Source organism: Diplodia seriata (genome assembly GCF_021436955.1).
Source record: "Diplodia seriata strain FDS-637 chromosome Unknown scaffold_2, whole genome shotgun sequence".
NCBI lineage: Eukaryota > Fungi > Ascomycota > Dothideomycetes > Botryosphaeriales > Botryosphaeriaceae > Diplodia > Diplodia seriata.
Genome location: NW_027117309.1, coordinates 3,788,058 through 3,807,874, shown reverse-complemented (window position 1 = coordinate 3,807,874; position 19,817 = coordinate 3,788,058). Strand labels below are relative to the sequence as shown.

Sequence of the window (19,817 nt, the reverse complement as noted above, 5' to 3'; positions counted from 1 at the left end):
GTTGCACAGGGGCCGGCGCCCGCGACGCCCAATCCGCTGTTGAGCTTGCGTGCCCATTAGGTAATGGGAACTCCGGCTTGCACCACACGTGGCCGACGCGACTGGCTGCGTGCAGAATGTCTCGCTCTCACGTGTGGCAATGGCGACCATCCACTCGACGGGCAACGGAAGTCGTTGAATTTGGCTCTGCAGGCGCGGGGGGTTCGAGCGGAGAGGCGGGATGGGGGTCGGTGTGGGTGCAATGCGTGGAGTCATCTTTTGTCCCGCGTGGTTTTCGCCGTGAGGAACTCGCCTGTGCCAGGGAGCGCTCTTCCGAGCCATTTTCGGAGCAGCGCGGTGGGCTGACCCTCAGCTCGCAATGTGCCCGGTGGAAGTCGTCAGCGAAGACCGTTCCTGGCGAAGCTTGCAGCCAACATGGTGTCAGAACACGACATCCTCGCCATCACTGTGCTCATCCATAGGCAAGCGGTCTCTCCGCCTGCCATCGACGCGTTCGAAGCCTATTCGAAGTCCTGAAGCTGCTCAAAGCCATACAGCTTGGACGTTGAAGCAGCAACAGAGTTTTCCCATTTGCACCATGCTACAGCCTATAAGACAAGCATACATCAAGTATCAGGACTAAGGTGCTGTACCAAAGCCTGGAGCCCTCACCGGTGAAGATGTATGTTTCAAGATCCACTGGCAACTTCTAAAAGCAATCCGACCGACGGACCTTTTCAAATTGGACATATATGGACCTTTCCATAGCAGTCTTTGATACATGTCCCCGCATGCCCTTGTGGGATCGAGATTTGAGAGGTTCTCGGGAGCTTCGTGAGCCTCACCTTGAAGAGTTTTTATCCTGCAGATACGGATTCTGTCATCGGGCGCTCCTACACTCTCTTTCACAAACAAAGTCCGTTGATGCAGTTAGAACTTTCCCTCAGCTACGAATCAAAGACAGAGGTCCAATCAACCTCTAGCCGTGATCTCATCAGAAACGGTCTCTGCAGTGAAGTGGCGGACCACGGTCCAACATCTGAGATCGGCCAGGTGGACCGTGCAATGCCCGTTTCGATCGCCCGGCATGAAGCGCAGCACTTACAGCCCCGTCTCGCAGCCGATGGCTAACGCGAAGAATAGCAGAACATGGCGTAACTATACCTTAGCTCGTTCTTAGAGAGAGAAAAAAACAATACGTAGTTAGTTGAAGCTATCGTCCGGACGAGAATGTCGAATTAAAAATTCTACATACACGTCCGGACGATGGCTTCAACTACCCATGACATGAGCAAAAAAAACAGGTCTACGCTAGCCATCGGCTGCGAGAGGGGGGTGTAGTTTTCTGCCTCCGGTATGCCCCCCACAATCGAGGTATGGAATCATCACGAAGCACACAACCTAATAAGCCTCTCAGCTGCGGAAATACCTGTCAGGCTAGCGGCCAGGACATCACCACTACGTGAATAAGCAAAGAACCATAGTTGACGGTAGGTGTCGTTTAGGTAATTGGCAGGTTGCAAATGATGACGAAACTACTGAAGTATATCCATAAGTCGAACAGCTTACATGACCAACGGAAGTGGCATCCCGACATCCACATATCCCGTCAACCTCATTGTAGACCCCCTGACACAGTCCTTTTCGACGCAGGCCTTCGCCTTCCCCAGGAGCTCCTCCATGTAGATGAACTCTTCCAAGTAGATGCGCTTCGGATTGACATCTTGTCATCCTCCTCTCCCTCAGCAGCTACATTTCTCCTCGATACCGTTGTTCTCCGTCTCCTCGTCGCTCTTGTTGAGGTCGTCTTGACCGACAAACGGTCACTACCATTATCCGCATTTGCCGTAGCGATACCTATCGCGGCTCCTGAGCGTAAATGCATGAACAGTGGCGTTTTCAAGAAAGCCGGTTCGGGCACGCTTCTGCCCCGGAAGTCTGCCGCACAAGGCAAGCCCACAGCTATCTGTGGCTCCACAGTAGGTGCAGTAGCGCGCTGCCTGTCAACGTGGTACTCGATGAGAGCGAGGAATTGCTGCTCCTGAATGCCGCTATCGTCGTCTTCGAAAAATAACAACGGACTAGGATTGAGAGTCTCGCGATTCGTGGCAGTCGAGCCTACGGAGAACACGTTTCCTAGGTCAAGTGTAGTGGCAGGGAGGCCGCGAGCACGGCGGTAATGAGCCAGAGCATCCTGATATGAATTGGCAGAAGCATGGTTGGCTTGATGTTTGGCGCCTACAACAGCGTTGCTGCTGGAAAGCATGATGAAAAAGTCGAGATCCTTCGGGAGGTATTCGTGCAAATTCCATGATCCGCGGACCTTCGGCGCCAGCGCAGCCTGGTAGTCTTCGAGAGACATTGAGTCGAACGCGGAGTCCTATAGCAGTTGGTTAGCACGTTTTCGGTCTCGCAAACATTGAAAGAGGAACTTACCTTGAGCTGTGTGGCTCCCTGAATGACGCCGGCAATCTTGGGCATTCCAGACTCCTCGCAGGACCGTAACGCAGCCAACAGTACGCCATCGTCACTCACATCACACTCGAAGACTTCACAGCGGATCCCCATCCTCTTGAGATCATCGATCAGCTCCTGTGCAGCATCGCTCGAGGCCCCGGATCTTGACAAGAAAATGAGGTTCTGTGCACCTTGAAGTGCCATCGACTTGGCGACGCTTCTGCATAAGCCACCGAAGCCACCACTCAAAACGTACGAGGCGTCTTCCCTGAGCTTGATCGACGCTCGCGGTTTTGGCACCACGTTGACCACATCATCCTCATTTGCTGTGAGGACCACCTTTCCAATGTGGCCTCCTTGTTGAAGAAGACTGAAGGCCTCTTCGATCTGCGAGTAGTTGTACACAGTAGTCGGCGTTGCCGCTTTGATCTCTTCTTGTTGCCAGAGCTCCATGACATGGTTCAGCACACGAGCGGTCGTCTTGAGATCCAGCTTGAGAAGTGAGTGCAGATCGACTGCCGTGAAGGTGGCTGATCGGCGGAACGGCTCCATGCTCAGGTTGGCGTTGGCAAAGACATCACGGTTTCCAATCTCAACGAAGCGGCCGAATGGTGCAATGCAATCCCAGGACCTCCGAAGCGCCTCTCCGGAGAGACAGTTGAGAACAACATCGACCCCACGGTCTTGGGTGAGCCGCTTGATGCCCTTGGCGAAGGACAGGTCTCGGGAAGAAAGAATCTGATCCTTGGGAATCCCATACACCTCGATAAGCAAATCTCGCTTTTCTTCTGAAGAGACCGTCGCAAATATCTCGGCCCCTTGAGACTTTGCGATTTGAATTGCAGCTTGGCCAACACCGCCAGCTGCAGCATGGATGAGGCAAGTCTCTCTCTTTTTCAAACGCCCCACTTCCACAAGGGAGTAGTATGCCAACGAGAAAGCAACAGGGAGACCGGCTGCAACGGTGAAGTCCATGCCCTCGGGGATCTTGATTGCGGCATCTCTTGGTGTCCTGGCGTACGTCTGGAAGGTGCCGCATTCGGCTGAGAGGACGATTACTCGATCACCGAGCTCAATGTCGGTTACGTGGGGGCCGACGCGTGTGACGAATCCTGCACCTTCGGTGCCCAACACATTCGCCGGGATCTCTCCCTTGGCTGCAAGGACATCCCTGTAATTGAGACCGGCAGCCTTGATCTCCACCTCGATATAGTTCTCAGGGAGAGGGTTTGCGAGCTCTGGATCATCAACGAAGCGCAAAGAGTCGAATTGGCCCGGCGTAGCAATGCCTGTTCATTCAGTCAGCACTTATACGGCAAATAAAATGGGATTCTGCGGAGGGGAAAAAAAACATACTGAGCTTGAGGGCTCTTGACTTGTCCGCACCGAAGGTTTGGGGTTGGGGGACGGGCTTGGCACAGCTGGCGCTGATGAAGTCGTTCGCATACGCCGCCTCGACCAAGCGGTTGGTGCGGACCAGATTCCCGCGAACCAAATACTCGGCATTCTTGTCACGGCCCTCGACAAAGTGCCGCCTGTAGATTCTCCTGATGTGGCGAGCCATCTCGCTCTCATTCTTCTCCGAGTCTTCAAACGCCACTGTGGTGAGGTCGCATCCATCTCGCTCTCTCTCCCAGCGGAGCGTACGCAGTAGACCAGTGGACAAGCCGACCTTCGGGTTTTCGAAGGGATCCATGGTCGTCCAAATCACTCCGTTTGCTGTTGTCAGAAGCTTCTGCATGGCCGTCCACTCCTCTGATCCGATGTCTCCTGCGAGAAGAGCATTCCCCAGCTCGACAGTCACAATACAGCAGGAATCTTTGAGGCTATGCTCCTCCAGCGACGTCAACGATCGAACCTTGAGGTCAAGCTTACCAGCGTACATGGTCATGAGCTGTGCAGCCAAGTTGTCCGCAACCAGCTGCTCTCGCAGAACCGGTCTGCCTGAAGTCACAACGAAAGTCCTCTTGATGTCGATGTCTGCCTGCGGCTTCTCTTCCTCCTGTGTCGTGGCCACGATTATGCTTTGAACATGAAGATCGGGATTCAACGTATCTGGCAGGCGAAGGACAGACTTTTCAAACCCGTGTTCTCTCAGTGCTGCAACCCATCCTTTCTCGGTCAGCAACGGTCCCCATTGACGACTCGGCTCCGTACTCCGCCACCAATTGGGGAGGAGGCCGAAGGAAAGCGGTCCCGGAAGAAAATCTGGCTGGGTGAACTCTTGGATGATGAGCTTGCCTCCCGGCTTCAAAAGACGGTAGACGTTCTCCATGGCCAGTGACAAGTCCGCCGTCGCGTGGAGAACATTGGCCGCAATGACGACGTCATATGTCCCCTCAACTTCCTCGAAGCCCTGACCAGTGAGATCCTTTTCAATGTCCAAGGCCTTGAACTCCAGCACCTCCCGCCATTTGGTGAACTTCACCTGGGCTTTCTCAAATGATCCGGATGAGATGTCGGTGAAGGTATACTTGCGGAGACGGGTCGAACGCTTGCCTCGCAACCCATTTGGACAAAACGCCTCGAGTAGGGAAGCAGTCGCTCCCCCCGTGCCTGCTCCTACTTCACAAACCCGCAAGTCCCGGTTTTTATGGCTGTACAGGTCCAAATAAGCGCTGAGCAACGCATGGACCTTGTCCGTCCCGACCATGTGACTGTAGTATTCCTCCAAAAGGGAATCCATGAACACAAGATGGAGCGCGTCTTGCTCGGCCTTTAGAGTCGGGATGATGTGGCTGCCCATTCGCACCGTCAGTTTACCTTCCGGACCAGAGTCCTCCAGGTTCCTGAGGAATGCATCTCTCCGCGTTGCGTCCTTTCGGATGTCATCCCACTCCTCCAGCTGGTGGCCTATGCGTTCTTTTTCGTAGTTTCGTGCCTGCATACGAAGCCAGTCCAAGTATTTTTGCTTATGGGGAGCTAGTTCCTTAGGCTCGTTGCTCTCGTCATCGAAATGCTCGACCGCTTCCAGAATGTAGATAGCGGCAGCCAGCTGGAGGTCCTGGACCCGCTTCAGATTTGTAGAGTCGTCCTCCTCTAAAGACTTCAAGGATTCCCTGAAGCAGTTCTGCACCTCTTCTCCCAACAAATCGATGTCTGGTTTCCAGTTCACTTTGAAGCAGAGTTGCCGCTGCCCAGCCTCTCTCAGCGCGAGTTCCTGCAAAGGGCCTATTTCGAGGCCTCTGATGATGACCCTGGCATCCCGGCTTGTCTCATCCCACATCGTTATCTCGGCACTGAACTTGTTGTGCGAAGAGGGCCTCGCTGAAGATTGGCAGGTGAAGACGTGGCCAGGCTCGGTTTCGGTACGGGCAGAGATCCAGAGGCTTTTGAGAGCTATCGGAACGGATGGTTCTCTCAGGTTTTCTGCGCCAGCTGCACCCTGCAAAGCAAATGGAATCATATGGGTCAGACTGTCCAGGGTCGCGGATTGGATGACATGAGGCTGAAGGTAGTTGCATGGCATACAACTAGCAACATCTGGGATACGGAGAGTGGCGATAGCCTGACCAGTGGGACCGTCATTATCCCCGCACTCGACCTCTGTGAGGTTCTGGAACAGAGGTCCAAACTCAAGCCCAACTCGCTCGAGCTCGGCATATTGGCGGCGGAGATCTCTCTTGCTTTGACATGCGACCTCGCACTGCTCGAGGATTTCTCTAAAGTGTTTCTTGTGCTCGGTCACTTCGCGTCCTGCGTCGACAGGGCCGGTTGTGAATGCGAACTCGACTGCGACCGAGCCTCGACAACACTCAAGCCAAGTGTTTCGTTTGTAGCCGAAAACGGAGAAATCCCAGGCAGAATCGACTCCTAAGGAAGATTTTCGCATAGAGAGCATCACTTCTGTCTCATGATCCTCTTCCAACAGGAGAGCGTGGGAGATGACCACGTTCCGCAAATCAAAGCCTGTGATGTCCCCTTTCCCTGAGGCTAGTTGTGTAATGCCTTCGATGGCCATGTTCAAGAACGACACGCCTGGAAAGACCACATGGCCGGCGATTTTATAATCCTTAAGCCAAGGAAGCTCCGACAGGCGGATGCAATTTCTCCATTGCGGTTCGTTCTCGTTCCAGTCCGGCACCGGGGATCCTAAAATGTCGTGGCGAGGCCATTTGCGGAAGCGCCAAACTTGACTCCTTCGGCTCTCGCACCATGACTCTTGGCTGCGATCGAAGGCGTAAGGAGGAAGATTTACCAAGAGCTCGGGATCTTCGTCGCCGTGATTGATTCTGTGGAGATCTACCGGATGGCCGTCTACAAACAACGTGGCAACTGTAGATAGCAGAGTGGCTGTAGCATGCTTATTCTTCAGCAGGGCGGTCTGGTATCCAATTCTGTCAAATGCGGGTTCATCGGCTGCAGCATCCTCAAGGGAGTTTGAGAACGTCGAGGTAGGCCCCTATCAACTCAGTCAGTTTTCGTGAGAAGCAAATTAGCAGTGTGACCCACAATCTCTATGAGCCTCGATGATGCCGAATGCTCGTTCACCAAGGTCGAACACAAACTCTGCAAAGCGTCATCGAACTTTGACGTCGCCTGCAGGGCTTCGATCCAGTAGTCCGGTCGGCTCATTTCCGCAGCGTCGATTTTCTGGCCGGTAATGGACGAGAAAATCTGAACATCCTTGCCCCCGGCCGGAGTCCCCACCGAAAGGTCACCGACCAAGGAACGGTATCTGCTGCTGTTCGCATCGCTTGCAGAGGCCCATAGCGCTGCGAGCATGCTTCCCTTTGTAGATGCCGGTCTTGACGCAATCATTCCACGGTAGTATGAAATCCTCCACGCACTCCGTTGGTCCAAAGCACCTGCGCAGTAGGCAGCCGCGGGTTCCCCCGTGGAGTGACCAAGAACGTAGGCAGGTGTGATGCCCCACGATGACAAAAGGTCCACCAGAGCAATCTGAATTACAGTGCACAACGTTTGCGCAATGTACGGTTCATCGATCCTGCTCTCCTCCTCGCTCTTCAACAATTCATCAAACACACTCCATGGGCAGCGTAACGAGGCGATGAAGTCACTTGCCAGTTCGACTGTCTCCTTGAACACAGGATATGCGAGAAGTTCCCTTCCCATTGCGTACCACTGTGCCCCCTGCCCGGTAAACAGGAACCCGATACTGGGGATTTCCATTGGACGAGCCACCCCCGATTGGTTTGAAATTGCCTCGGTCAATTCCTCGACAGACTCGGCAGCAACAGCGAAGCTCCATGGGAAGCGACAACGTCTCTCGGCGAGGGTGTGAGCCAGGTCGCTAAGGTATGCATGCGGCCTGTCGACTGACAGAGATGCCAAATGGTGCGAGTAGGCTGAAAGGCATCTGTTGATGCCATCTTGATCTTTGGCCGACCAGGTGAAGATCCTATACTTGGGCCGATCTTCCAAGTCTCCACTTGTCGACGTCCTGCGGCTCTCGGAGATTTCTGTCCGGTGGATTCCACGTAGCTGACGCTCTCGAAGATAGCTGTACGCATCGTCAAGCACCACATGCGCGTTAGTACCGCCAAATCCAAAGGAATTCACAGAAGCCCTTCTGACACATTCCAAAGGCCAGGATGTTGCTGTCAGAGGGAACTTGATTTTCCACGCTTCAGTGTCGATGTCGGGGTGCGCCTTTTCAAAGTTGATATTCGGGGGGATGATACCCCTCTCCAGAGCCAGAACGACCTTTATTATTGAGGCAACCCCGGAAGCACCTTCAAGATGGCCGTGGTTAGCTTTTGCGGCTCCAACATAGAGCGGTTCCGGTCGGTCCTTCCAAACGCCAGCAATCGCTCTCGCTTCTTCTACATCAGCAGTAGGGCTGCCAACACCGTGGGCCTCCACAAAAGCGGTTGTGTTGGGATCCAATTTGGCGGAATCGTATACTTGTCGAATCAATTCCTCTTGAGCTTTCTGGCTGGGCAAGGTCAGTTGTCCTTCGCCACGGCCGACTTGGTTTGCGCCTGTCATGCGATCAGTTTCGACTCATTGCAAAACGTTCCGCATTCATTACCTGTCCCGCGAATAACAGCGCGAATGGTGTCGCCATCGCGGACGGCTGCCAGGAGGGGCTTCAGAATGATTGCACCAACACCTTCACCACGAGAAGATCCGTTTGCACGAGAATCAAATGGAAAGCACGTTCCATCGGAAGAGAGGAGGCCACTAAATAGTCAGGGGGTCAGCCGATAAAGGCAGTTGAACGTCAAGGAGGAACTCACTCTCGATCCATGCCGTACATCGACTCTGGATTTTCAATGACATTGACGCCACAAACGATTGACTACACCGTCAGTATGGTCGTAGAAGAGACATGCCAGTGGAGTACAAACCATTGTAGACTGGCCCTGGCGCAAATCGCCACAAGCAGTGTGCAAGGCCACCAAACTGCTGCTGCATGCCGTATCAAGGGTCATGCTGCACCCCCTGAAGTCATAGAACCAGCTGACTCTGTTGGCGATGATGGATTTAGAAGTTCCCGTGTGCTTGTGTTCCAAAGCAAAGTCGGGGTCCATGCCAAGAATGGCACGAGTATCATCATTGGTGGCGGCTGCGAAAACACTCGTTTTCGAGCCCCTCACCTTCTCCAGAGTAAGTCCAGCATTCTCGACGGCCTCATAAACGCTTTCCAAGGCGATGCGTTGTTGCAGGTCCATAGAAAGCACCTCGGGCCTGCGCATGTCGAAGAAAGCCGCATCAAACCGGGTTCCATCTTGGGTGGTGTCGAGGAAGTGGCCGCCGTGGACAGATGTGCTTCCTCCTCTTGCCGGGGAAGGGTGGTAATGGCCCTCGTGGGACCACTTGCTCCTAGGCACGCTGGAGAAGGCGGAGCGGCTGTGGACTAGCATGTCCCAAAGCCTCTCGGGGCTCGAAGCATCACCGGGGCCACGGAAAGCAAGGCCAATGATGGCAACGTCGTCGGGGCGAGCATTTTCAGCATCGGAGACGGCCATGGCGGTGTTGATCGAGACAGAGAGCCGAGTTGCTTGAGGGATAGGTCCTAGGGGCGGTGAGAGGCTCACGTACCACTTTTTATATGTGGAGCGCCATGCCGAATTCCAGCAGCAGGCCAGCGCAGCACTTTCGTCGGTACGAAGGCGCGGGTACAGAGGGTTTCATGACCGGTCAGAAACTCCGGGGAACTCCGCGATGGACAGAGAGCTCTTGCTGTACCTGCATGGCGAGCGGTAAATCCTCACAGCGATTGACGATCAGCCAGCTCATCACCTCGAGATCTGCGCACATCAACACACGCGATTGAGGTGGGAGCCACATGATGGGCGGCACACAACAGAAAGTAGATTGTATTCATTGGTGATTCCTAACGGCCGTGTTGCTGCAGCGGGGTGGGGTTGAGGTTGAGGCCACCATGGGCTTTCCAGGATCGACACGAATCCGGAGTCAGGGTGCCGACGAGCACCAATGCCCTAGGTTTCATGCAGACGTGTTGAAGAGGCAGAATTGACTCGAGCTGAGACAGCGAGACTGTGGGCCGCGGGAGAGGTTGCTCCGATCCGGTAGGCTGCAACTGGTGCCGGCTGCACGCTTTCGCTCTAGCCCCCGCGCACGGGCCAGCGGCAACCTGATTCCCGCCGCCCTTCACTCTCTACAACTTGGCCCGCTGCGATCCGCTGGCACGTCTGGCCTCCGCGTTCCACCGCCTCCACAGAGCTTTTCGTCTCTCGTGTCCCGCCATGAAGGCTTCAACCCACGCCTTGTCGAACTTTGGCAACCGTCTACCCCTGCCTTCGACGTCTGGGCCCGCAAGAGCACGCACTGTCTCGAAGTAGTCTTCGAACTCTGGGAACACTAGCGTAAATCTCGCGCCATCTCCCCTCGCCGCGATGCGATCAGTCTCCCATTTCTCTTGTTCTTCAAGGGGCGGTAGTGTCGCGCGTCCAGCCAGGATCCTGGCTGCCAACACGGCCTGCCATTCGAAAATCTTAAATGTCAATCCTGCTCCTACCTGGGAGCTGTTAGCGCACCACTGCCAACCCGGGAGAGCACACCTACAGCGCCAACGAACAGCAGCGTCGGATCTTTTTGATATACGACATGCTGATACAGCCCAGGTATGCGGTTGTTGCGGATCTCCACGTCCGGGAGGAACGGCAGCGACCACGAGTATCCGGTGCCGAAGATGATGTGATCAACATCTTCAACCTGGCCACCGTCTTCAAAGTATACCGTCCGAGACCCTCCCGAGGTGCGGATCTGTGAGATGGATGGTTGCTCCTTGATCCCTGGATGCTTGAATGCAACATCGCCAAAGTAGATGTTGGCGTTGTGGCCCTTGACTACCGCATGGACTGGTGACTGCGCTGCGCCCACGAGATCAACCGCAATATCAGCGGCAGACACGGAAGCACCTACCACGACAACTCGCTGGAAGTTGTCAGCACCTGTCCGCACTTGGGTGAGATCAACAAACCTTTCCGCGAAATGCTTCACGTCCGCGGTACATCTTGGAATGCAGAACACTGCCAGGCCGCTGCAGCTCAAAGTCCTCGAGACCTTCAATGTTAGGGATGTAAGGCACGTTGTAGTGCCCGCTCGCAACCACAACTGCGTCAAAATACTCCGCCCACCAATAGTCACTCTCTGCTCCTGCTTTCCTGAGGATGACCTTCCACCTGCCTCCCACCTTTTCGACTTTTTCAACAGCAGTGCTATATGCCACATAGTCCTGATAGCCATTCTTCTGGATAAGATCACTAATATACTTTTGCATCACGGTCCAATGCCTGAAAGGAGTGTCTGCCCCATGCGCAGCAACAGACCATTCTGAGCGAACCTCGGGGATTGGCTCTTGGGAGAAGGACATGGGTAGCGCCGCTACATTGGTCTCGAGGTAAGGGTAGACAGAGGACTCGGAAAAGCGTTGGCGCGGGGATTTCGGCGTTCGTGCTGGAAGCGTGGGTGGTATATCGAGTGGAGGATCGGCGCTGCGTTTTGCAAGAGCTCCGAAGCCCTGAAGATTTGGTGGAGGCGCTTTGTCGGCGACCCTGTTGCGGTTTTCAATCGATCCGCTGCCCTGCCCACACGCAAAGTGGAAAACTCACCAGCATCCTCCAGGCCCTTCGCGACGCTCAAAAACTCTGATCAGGTCGAATGCCTTTTCTCGGGCGAGTGCATCAACCGCAATCGCTCCAGACGGGCCAGCGCCCACTACGGCGACTCTTCTCACGGGTGCCATGCTGCTTGTGCAAGACCGAACAGGGCCGGGCAAGCGATTTATTTACCTTAATGGCAGTGGGGCCGCACGATAAGATAGCTAATCACGACAGCCTGAGCGTCGGCTGTCTCTTGGTGGGGATTGCGCAAAGCCGCCGAAGCATTGCGCTATCGAGCCAAGCAAGCACCACCATCCATTGCCTCTGCGAACGCGGCAAGTTCGGCACCCTGTGATCTTTTTATGTTCGCCTTCTCCGCTCATGGATGATGGTTCTGCACTTGGTTTGACCTCTGCAAATGAAAGATCAGAAGACGGCAGAAATCGTGTATGTAAAGAAGCCGAGCAGTCATGCTCGATGTAAGTGAGTGCGAAATCAAAATTAAATAATTCCAACCTTACCATTTCAGAGTAAGTATTTCCGTCGGCAAATTACCGAAATACCTAGTTTTTTAAAAATAATTTCTGAAATACTTATACCCTTACCTAAATACCCACCTAGTTATCTAGATAAATAATAGACCTTGTATAAAGTAAAGTTCGTAATTTACGAAAAACCGGGTATTTAAATAAATAAAATATAAAGTAGGGTATTTAGATAAATACTTTTTACTAAAATACCCGGTTTTTTTAAAAAATTATATCGACTTCGTTTCTTTATAGAAAAACGTAAAACTTTTAATTTAAGTACTTTATATACTATATTTTAATAGTATGTAAAAATTTTTCTAGAATCTTCTACCGTTTAAGAGAAAATTAATTTTAAAATTAACGTATTTTTTATTTTCTATTTAAGCTATTCTTTATAAGTTTTTTTAGAATCTTTTAGTATTTTATAAGAAAATAAAGTAAATTAAATACTAAACGCCTTTAAAATAAAATTCTACGTAAGTTTATCTTTATTTTTAGTAATTTTACCCGTTTCTATAAGGCGAAGTATCTTTTTTCTTACGCTTTCGCGTATTCTCGGCGTAGAACGCTTTAAATTATACGAAACTAGCGTAAAATCTAGCTTAAATTCGTCGCTTTATAAGCTAGAATCTAGATTTTAGCTTAAAATTAAGCTAGAGAGGGTATTTTAGTCGATTTCTTACGAATTCGCGTGCCTCTAAATTTTCTAAGGGCTACTAGACCTATTTTCTTCTAATTCTTTTTTATTTTTTATAGTAGATTCGCTAGATTCGCTAGATTTCTATAAATTTATATGCCTCTAAATTCTTTAAGAGCTACTAGATTTATTTTCTACTAATTCTTTCTTATTTTCTATAGTAGATTCGCTATTTAGGCTAGTTTCTTATAGATTTTTATTGTCTAATAGATTAAATTCTACTAATTCTACTACGTTTTCTATAGTAAATTTACTAGATTTCTATAAATTCGCGTGTTTCTAGATTTCTTAAAAGCTACTAGAACTATTTTCTTCTAAATCTTTCTTATTCTCTATAGTAGATTTACTAGATTTTTATAGATTCGCGTGTTTCTAGGTTTCTTAAGAGCTACTAGAACTATTTTCTTCTAAATCTTTCTTATTCTTTATAGTAGATTCGCTAGATTCGTTAGATTCTTATAAATTCGCATTTTCTAGGTCGAATTCTACTAATTCTTTCTTAGAATTAGAAGAAAATCCCTTAAATTTACTTAAATCTTAGTGCCTATAAATTTAATACCTCTATTTCTAATATTTAATATCTCTATTTCTAATTATTAATATTCTTTCGAAAGCGTTACCCTTTCTTTAATATTTACTACTAAATACGATCTAAATAGTGTTAAAAAACCGCCGCGGGCTACTACTACTACTACTACTACTTCTACTACTACTACTAGAGGTCGCTAGATAAGATCGCTACTGCTACCGGTTACGCGAAAGGCGGTAGATAGCTAAGGTTAGCGGGCGGGCATCTAAGTACCGCGCCGGCCGAAATATTAATAATCCGAATATGCTAAGCCTAGTTAGATAAGCTTACGTACGAATATTTAAAGAATACTACTTTATCTTAATTTAGTAGAATAAGACTTCTATTAATACTACGCCTTATATATCGGTCGTATCGCGATATAACTTCGTATATATTAAGAAAGATATATAAGAATACCTAGAAAAAAGCTATATAAATATTATAGTCGATTTAGATACGATATACGACTACGAATATAAGAGAATATTAATAATTAGCGGTAGAGGTATTAAATATTAGAAATAGAGGTGTTAAATTTATAGGTATCTAAATCTTTACTAGATTAGCTTAATTCTTACGAATTTTCGTAATTTTCTCTTTACTAAACGAGCTAATCGCGGCGAAGAATTATATAAGGTCTACGAATTATATTTCTTTAGTCTTCTCTCTATTACGCCTAGCGTAATTACTACTACGTAGTAAGACGTCGTCTACGCTCGTTTTTACGAGATCTTTTACGCTCTCTTTAGCGTATTTTCTCTATAATTAAGTAGGTATCGCCATCTAAAGTAAAGAAATTTACTATAAAAGGCTTTAAATACTAAGAATTATTATAGAAAACTCGATAATTTTTAGTAGAATATACTTCTTTAGCGTATTCTAAAGTATTATATCTAAATTAGATAATTAGCGCGTGCGCGTAGCGATAGAAAATTCGAAAATCTTAAAAATTAAGGTAGAAATACGTCTTATCTTCGAGATTTATAATAACGGTAAATTACTAAAATATCTAGTTTTTAAAAATAATATCTAAAATACCTATACCCTTATCTAAATACCTAGTTTTTATAAAATTTTTCTAAATACTCTACTTTTAAGTATAACTTTTTATATATTTTCTTATAAATTATAAAACGGGCGAAACTAGGTATTTAGATAAATATATTATAAAGTAGAGTATTTAGATAAATAGTATTTATCGAAATACCTAGTTTTTTTTTAAAATTAATAGCGTATTCTAGACTCTTTTTTAAAATTAATCGCGTATTTTATCTCTTTTTTAAAATTAATCGCGTATTCTAGACTCTTTTTAAAATTAATCGCGTATTTTAGCCTCTTTTTAGCCTCTTTTTAGCCTCTTTTTAGCCCCTTTTCTAAATCTATATAATAGAATAGTTCTATATAGGTAAAAATAGTAGAAATCTGCTACTATAGCAGATTCTTAACTATTTAAAGTTAGCGTAATCTATTTCGACTAAAAAGCTATACGAGATACTACTAGATTATATCTAGTATAGCGATACGAATCTTACGTATCGAAAAAAGCCGATAAAACGCGTACGTATTAGAAATATAAACTAGCTAGATACGAATTTCTACTTTAAATTAGATAGAAGAAAGATAAGTAATTTTACTATTTTTTTCTCTTTTTAATTCTTTATAATTATTCTAATTATAATTAATTTAAATTTTACTATTTTTTTCTATTTTAAATTCTTTACAATTACTCTAATTGTAATTAATTTAAATTTTACTAATATATTCTATTTAGGCAATATAATTATTAAGAAACTTAAGCCTTATACGTATTTTTCTACGTAAGTATATAAAAATTAGCGATATTAACGTTCTATACGCGTTCTAATTAACTACTAACGTAATATAATTAAGAAAGAATCTTAAATTTAGCTAAATTTAATACGCACCCTCGAGCGTATTAACTATAGGGTTAATATTAACTATTAGCAGATATAGCGAATTCGTAAATAGACGAAAATTAAGGTATTTAGCACTAAATTAAAGATAATTCGTTAAATTTAGATAAGTTTTTAATAATATTTCTAAAATTAGCTATTAGAACTAATTTATTTATTACTAAATAGCTCTACCTTCGTAAAATTCGATAAAATTACGGTAATAAAGGCGGTTTTACGCGATTTTCGCGTGATAAAGAGAGTAGAGTATTTTAGTAAGTAATATATTATATATATATTAAGTAAATATACTAATTAATTATTTAGATATACTTTTATTGCTTCTAATACTACTTACGTAGCAGCTATTATTAATAATCGAAATTTTATTTCGATTAATACTACGTATATAAAAGTAGAAGCTTTTAGTTATTTACTAGTAGCTTCTATACTTAATTCTAATAACTAGATTCTTTTAATTACCTAGAAAATTTATGCTAGCCCTAAAAATAAGCGATTCTAGCTTAGATTTTTACGCTTTATTAATAAAGCGTTAATCGAAGCTAATTATACGATTTTCGAGCGCGAAGAAGAAGAGAAAGAATTAGTATTAAATACGCTATAATTCGCTTTTATAAGCGATTATAGTATAGGTTTATTATTTATAATTTTCTAGCTATTTTCGCTAGCTTATAATTATTATTATAGCTAGTATTTAGCTAAAAACGTTAGTAAAGAATATAGTTATTTAATTACGTAGTAATTTTAATAGATAAGTTTTATTTTACTATTTTATTCTATTATAATTAAGCTAATTAAATTCTAGCTAGTATATATTACGAACGAATTCGAATTCTAGTAAAAACTTAATATAATTTAAGTACTAAATACTCGAGAAGTAGAGTATATCGATTAAATATCGTACGATTAATAGGTAAAATACGTAATTCTAGTAAAAAACTATTCTAGATACGGCTAAATAACGTTAAATATCTTAAAATCTATAAATTCTTTATAGTTACTATATAGAAAATAGTATATTCTGCTCGTACTAAAGAATATTTAGAATTTTACTATATAAAAATTCGTTTAAAATAGTTAAAAACGCATAGAATTTCTACTAATAGACTAGGCATAGGCGAAATTTTAAGTAGAATTACTAGAAGTAAGTAAATTACTAAAATATTCTAAATAAAATTTAAACTAATTAATTAATAATTTATTTACGTATCTAACGAGTAGTAATTTCTAATTATAAACGCGGCCTAGATATAGTTTTAAGAGGACGCGTATAATTTATTATAAATCTCGAAGATAAGACGTATTTCTACCTTAATTTTTAAGATTTTCGAATTCTCTACCGCTACGCGCACGCGCTAATTATCTAATTTAGGTATAATACTTTAAAATACGCTAGAGAAGTATATTCTACTAAAAATTATCGAGTTTTCTATAATAATTCTTAGTATTTAAAGTCTTTTATAGTAAATTCCTTCGCTTTAGATAGTAATACCTACTTAATTATAGAGAAAATACGCTAAAGAAGGCGTAGTAGATCTCGTAAAAATAAGCGTAGGCGACGCCTTACTACGTAGTAGTAATTACGCCAGGCGTAGTAGAGAGAAGACTAAAGAAACGTAATTCGCGAGCCTTATACGATTCTTTACCGCGATTAGCTCGTTTAGTAAAGAGAAAATTACGAAAATTCGTAAGAATTAAGCTAATCTAGTAAAGATTTAAGTAAATTTAAGGGATTTTCTTCTAATTCTAAGAAAGAATTAGTAGAATTCGACCTAGAAAATACGAATTTATAAGAATTAGACGAAGATTTAAGGGATTCTAAGAAAGAATTAGTAGAATTTAACCTAGAAAATACGAATTTATAAGAATCTAGCGAATCTAGCGAATCTACTATAGAGAATAAAAAAGATTTAGAAGAAAATAGTTCTAGTAGTTCTTAGAGAATTTAGGGGCACGCAAATTCGTAGAAATCTAGGCCTAGTAGCCCTTAGAAAATCTAAAAACACGCGAATTTATAGAAATCTAACGAATTTACTATAGAAAACGTAGTAGAATTAGTAGAATTCGATCTACTAGGCAATAAAAATCTATAAGAAACTAGTCTAAATAGCGAATCTACTATAGAAAATAAGAAAGAATTAGTAGAAAATAGATTTAGCAGCCCTTAGAGAATCTAGAAATACGCGAATCTATAGAAATCTAGCGAATCTACTATAGAAAATAAGAAAGAACTAGTAAATTATAGGTCTAGCAGCCCTTAGAAAACCTAAAAACACGAGAATTCGTAAGAAATCGACTAAAATACCCTCTCTAGCTTAATTTTAAGCTAGAATTTAGATTCTAGCTTATAAAGCGACGAATTTAAGCTAGATTTTACACTAGTTTCGCGTAATTTAAAGCGTTCTACGCTAAGAATACGCGAAAGCGTAAGAAAAAAGATACTTCGCCTTATAGAAACGGGTAAAATTACTAAAAATAAAGATAAACTTACGTAGAATTTTATTTTTAAGACGTTTAGTATTTAATTTGCTTTATTTTCTTATAAAATACTAAAAGATTCTAAAAAAACTTATAAAGAACAGCTTAAATAGAAAATAAAAAATATATTAATTTTAAAATAAATTTTCTCTTAAACGGTAGAAGATTTTAGAAAAATTCTTATATGCTATTAAAATATAGTATATAAAGTACTTAAATTAAAAGTTTTACGTTTTTCTATAAAGAAACGAAGTCGATATAATTTTTTAAAAAAATCGGGTATTTTAATAAAAAGTATTTACCTAAATATTCTACTTTATATTTTATTTACCTAAATACCTGGTTTTTCGTAAATTACGAACTTTACTTTATATAAGGTCTATTATTTACCTAGATAACTAGATAGGTATTTAGATAAGAGTATAGGTATTTTAGAAATTATTTTTAAAAAACTAGGTATTTAGGTAATTTACCGTTATAATAAATTATACGCGTTCTCTTAAAACTATGCCTAGGCCGCGTTCGTAATTAGAAATTACTACTCGCTAGGTATATAACTAAATTAATTAATTAGTTTAAATTTAATTTAGAATATTTTAGTAATTTACTTACTTCTAGTAATTCTACTTAAAATTTCGCCTATACCTAGTCTATTAGTAGAAATTCCATGCGTTTTTAACTATTTTAAACGAATTTTTACATGGTAAAATTTTAAATACCCTCTAGTACGAGTAGAATATACTATTTTCTATATAGTAACTATAAAGAATTTATAGATTCTAAGATATTTAACGTTATTTAGCCGTATCTAGAATAGTTTTTTACTAGAATTACGTATTTTACCTATTAATCGTACGGTATTTAATCGATATACTCTACTTCTCGAGTATTTAGTACTTAAATTACGTTAAGTTTTTACTAGAATTCGAATTCGTTCGTAATATATACTAGCTAGAATTTAATTAGCTTAATTATAATAGAATAAAATAGTAAAATAGAACTTATCTATTAAAATTACTACGTAATTAAATAACTATATTCTTTACTAACGTTTTTAGCTAAATACTAGCTATAATAATAATTATAAGCTAGTAGAAATAGCTAGAAAATTATAGGTAATAAACCTATACTACGATCGCTTATAAAAGCGAATCTTAGCGTATTTAATATTAATTCTTTCTCTTCTTCGTGCTTAAAAATTATATAATTAGCTTCGATTAACGCTTTATTAATAAAGCGTAAAAATCTAAGCTAGAATCGCTTATTTTTAGGGCTAGCGTAAATTTTCTAGGTAATTAGAAGAATCTAATTATTAGAATTAAGTATAGAAGCTACTAGTAAATAACTAGAAGCTTCTACTTTTATATACGCAGTATTAATCGAAATAAAATTTCGATTATTAATAATAGCTGCTGCGTAAGTAGTATTAGAAGCAACGAAAGTATATCTAAATAATAAATAAATTAGTATATTTACTTAATATATATAATATATTACTTACTAAAATACTTTACTCTCTTTATTACGCGAAAATCGCGTAAAACTACCTCTATTACCGTAATTTTATCGAATTTTATAAAGATAAAGCTATTTAGTAATAAATAAATTAGTTTTAATAGCTAATTTTATAAATAAACTTATCTAAATTCGACGAATTATCTCTAATTTAGTACTAAACGCCTCGATTTTCGCCTATTTACGAATTCGTTATGCCTACTAATAGTTAATATTAACCCTATAGTTAATACGCTCGAGGGTACGTATTAAATTTAGCTAAATTTAAGGTTCTTTCTTAATTATATTACGTTAATAGTCGATTAAAACGCGTATAGAATATTAATATCGCTAATTTTCGTATATTTACGTAGAAAAACTCGTATAAGGCTTAAGTTTCTTAATAATTATATCGCCTAAATAGAATATATTAGTAAAATTTAAATTAATTATAATTAGAGTAATTGTAAAGAATTTTAAAATAGAAAAAAATAGTAAAATTTAAATTAATTATAATTAGAGTAATTATAAAGAATTAAAAAGAGAAAAAAATAGTAAAATTACTTATCTTTCTTCTATCTAATTTAAAGTAGAAATTCGTATCTAGCTAGTTTATATTTCTAATACGTACGCGTTTTATCG

General features: G+C 43.0%; 2 protein-coding genes across 2 annotated transcripts; both read right to left on the bottom strand.

The window, feature by feature from the left end:
- Positions 1-1,544: 1,544 nt before the first annotated feature.
- SLS55_002503 (putative PKS/NRPS-like protein biosynthetic cluster) lies at positions 1,545-9,371 on the bottom strand (the record flags this gene model as incomplete). The annotated part of the gene is made up of 8 exons (XM_066773985.1): positions 1,545-1,702; positions 1,733-1,786; positions 1,927-2,359; positions 2,416-3,725; positions 3,793-6,180; positions 6,945-8,335; positions 8,640-8,701; positions 8,751-9,371. The coding sequence occupies 8 exons, from the start codon at positions 9,369-9,371 to the stop codon at positions 1,545-1,547; spliced, it is 6,417 nt and encodes a 2,138-aa protein (XP_066636552.1).
- Positions 9,372-10,024: 653 nt separating this feature from the next.
- SLS55_002502 (uncharacterized protein) lies at positions 10,025-11,242 on the bottom strand (the record flags this gene model as incomplete). Its single annotated transcript, XM_066773984.1, has 3 exons — positions 10,025-10,290; positions 10,404-10,803; positions 10,850-11,242. The coding sequence occupies 3 exons, from the start codon at positions 11,240-11,242 to the stop codon at positions 10,025-10,027; spliced, it is 1,059 nt and encodes a 352-aa protein (XP_066636551.1).
- Between the last annotated feature and the right edge of the window lie 8,575 nt (positions 11,243-19,817).